The sequence below is a fragment of the Fukomys damarensis genome, unplaced genomic scaffold (assembly GCF_012274545.1).
Source record: "Fukomys damarensis isolate Sample0158 unplaced genomic scaffold, DMR_v1.0_HiC HiC_scaffold_16, whole genome shotgun sequence".
Lineage (NCBI taxonomy): Eukaryota > Metazoa > Chordata > Mammalia > Rodentia > Bathyergidae > Fukomys > Fukomys damarensis.
Window position 1 is genome coordinate 129,362,659 of NW_022900928.1, and position 429 is coordinate 129,363,087.

Here is a 429-nt window from a genome sequence, read left to right on the forward strand (position 1 = left end):
CCAATGAGCGAAGGTCCGCTCCCTCCACCCAGCCAATAGCGCGCATGCAAAGGTTACCGAGCACCGCCCACTAATCTATATTAAAGGTTCTGGCGCCGCGTGAGTCCCCCACTGGCTGCTCTGAAAAGCCATCTTTGCATTGTTCCCGATTCGGCTCCTCGCTCGCCGCAGCCACCTCCGCCGCGCGCCTCCTCCGCGGACCCCGGCAGCTATCTCGCCAGAGTCTCCGAACTCGCGCTTTCCTTTTCACCCGCTGCACCGCACCACCAGCGTTCCCCACCATGTCAGACGCTGCCGTGGACACCAGCTCCGAGATCACCACCAAGGTGAGCCGTATGCCGTCCGTCCCCTCGGGGTCCTCGCGCTGCCTCCGGAGCGGTGTCGGGCACGCTTCCGCCGATCCCGCCCGGGGCCGATCCCGCCCGGGGC

At 66.4% G+C, this 429-nt stretch overlaps 1 protein-coding gene across 1 annotated transcript in view; it reads left to right on the top strand.

Moving 5' to 3' along the window:
• Ptma (prothymosin alpha) overlaps positions 1-429 on the top strand; it is a 5,872-nt gene that overhangs the window by 3,472 nt on the left and 1,971 nt on the right. Inside the window, exon 4 of the mRNA XM_033763989.1 lies at positions 87-326. Coding sequence (XP_033619880.1) covers positions 87-326 — 240 coding nt within the window. The remainder of the gene's footprint in view (positions 1-86; positions 327-429) is intronic.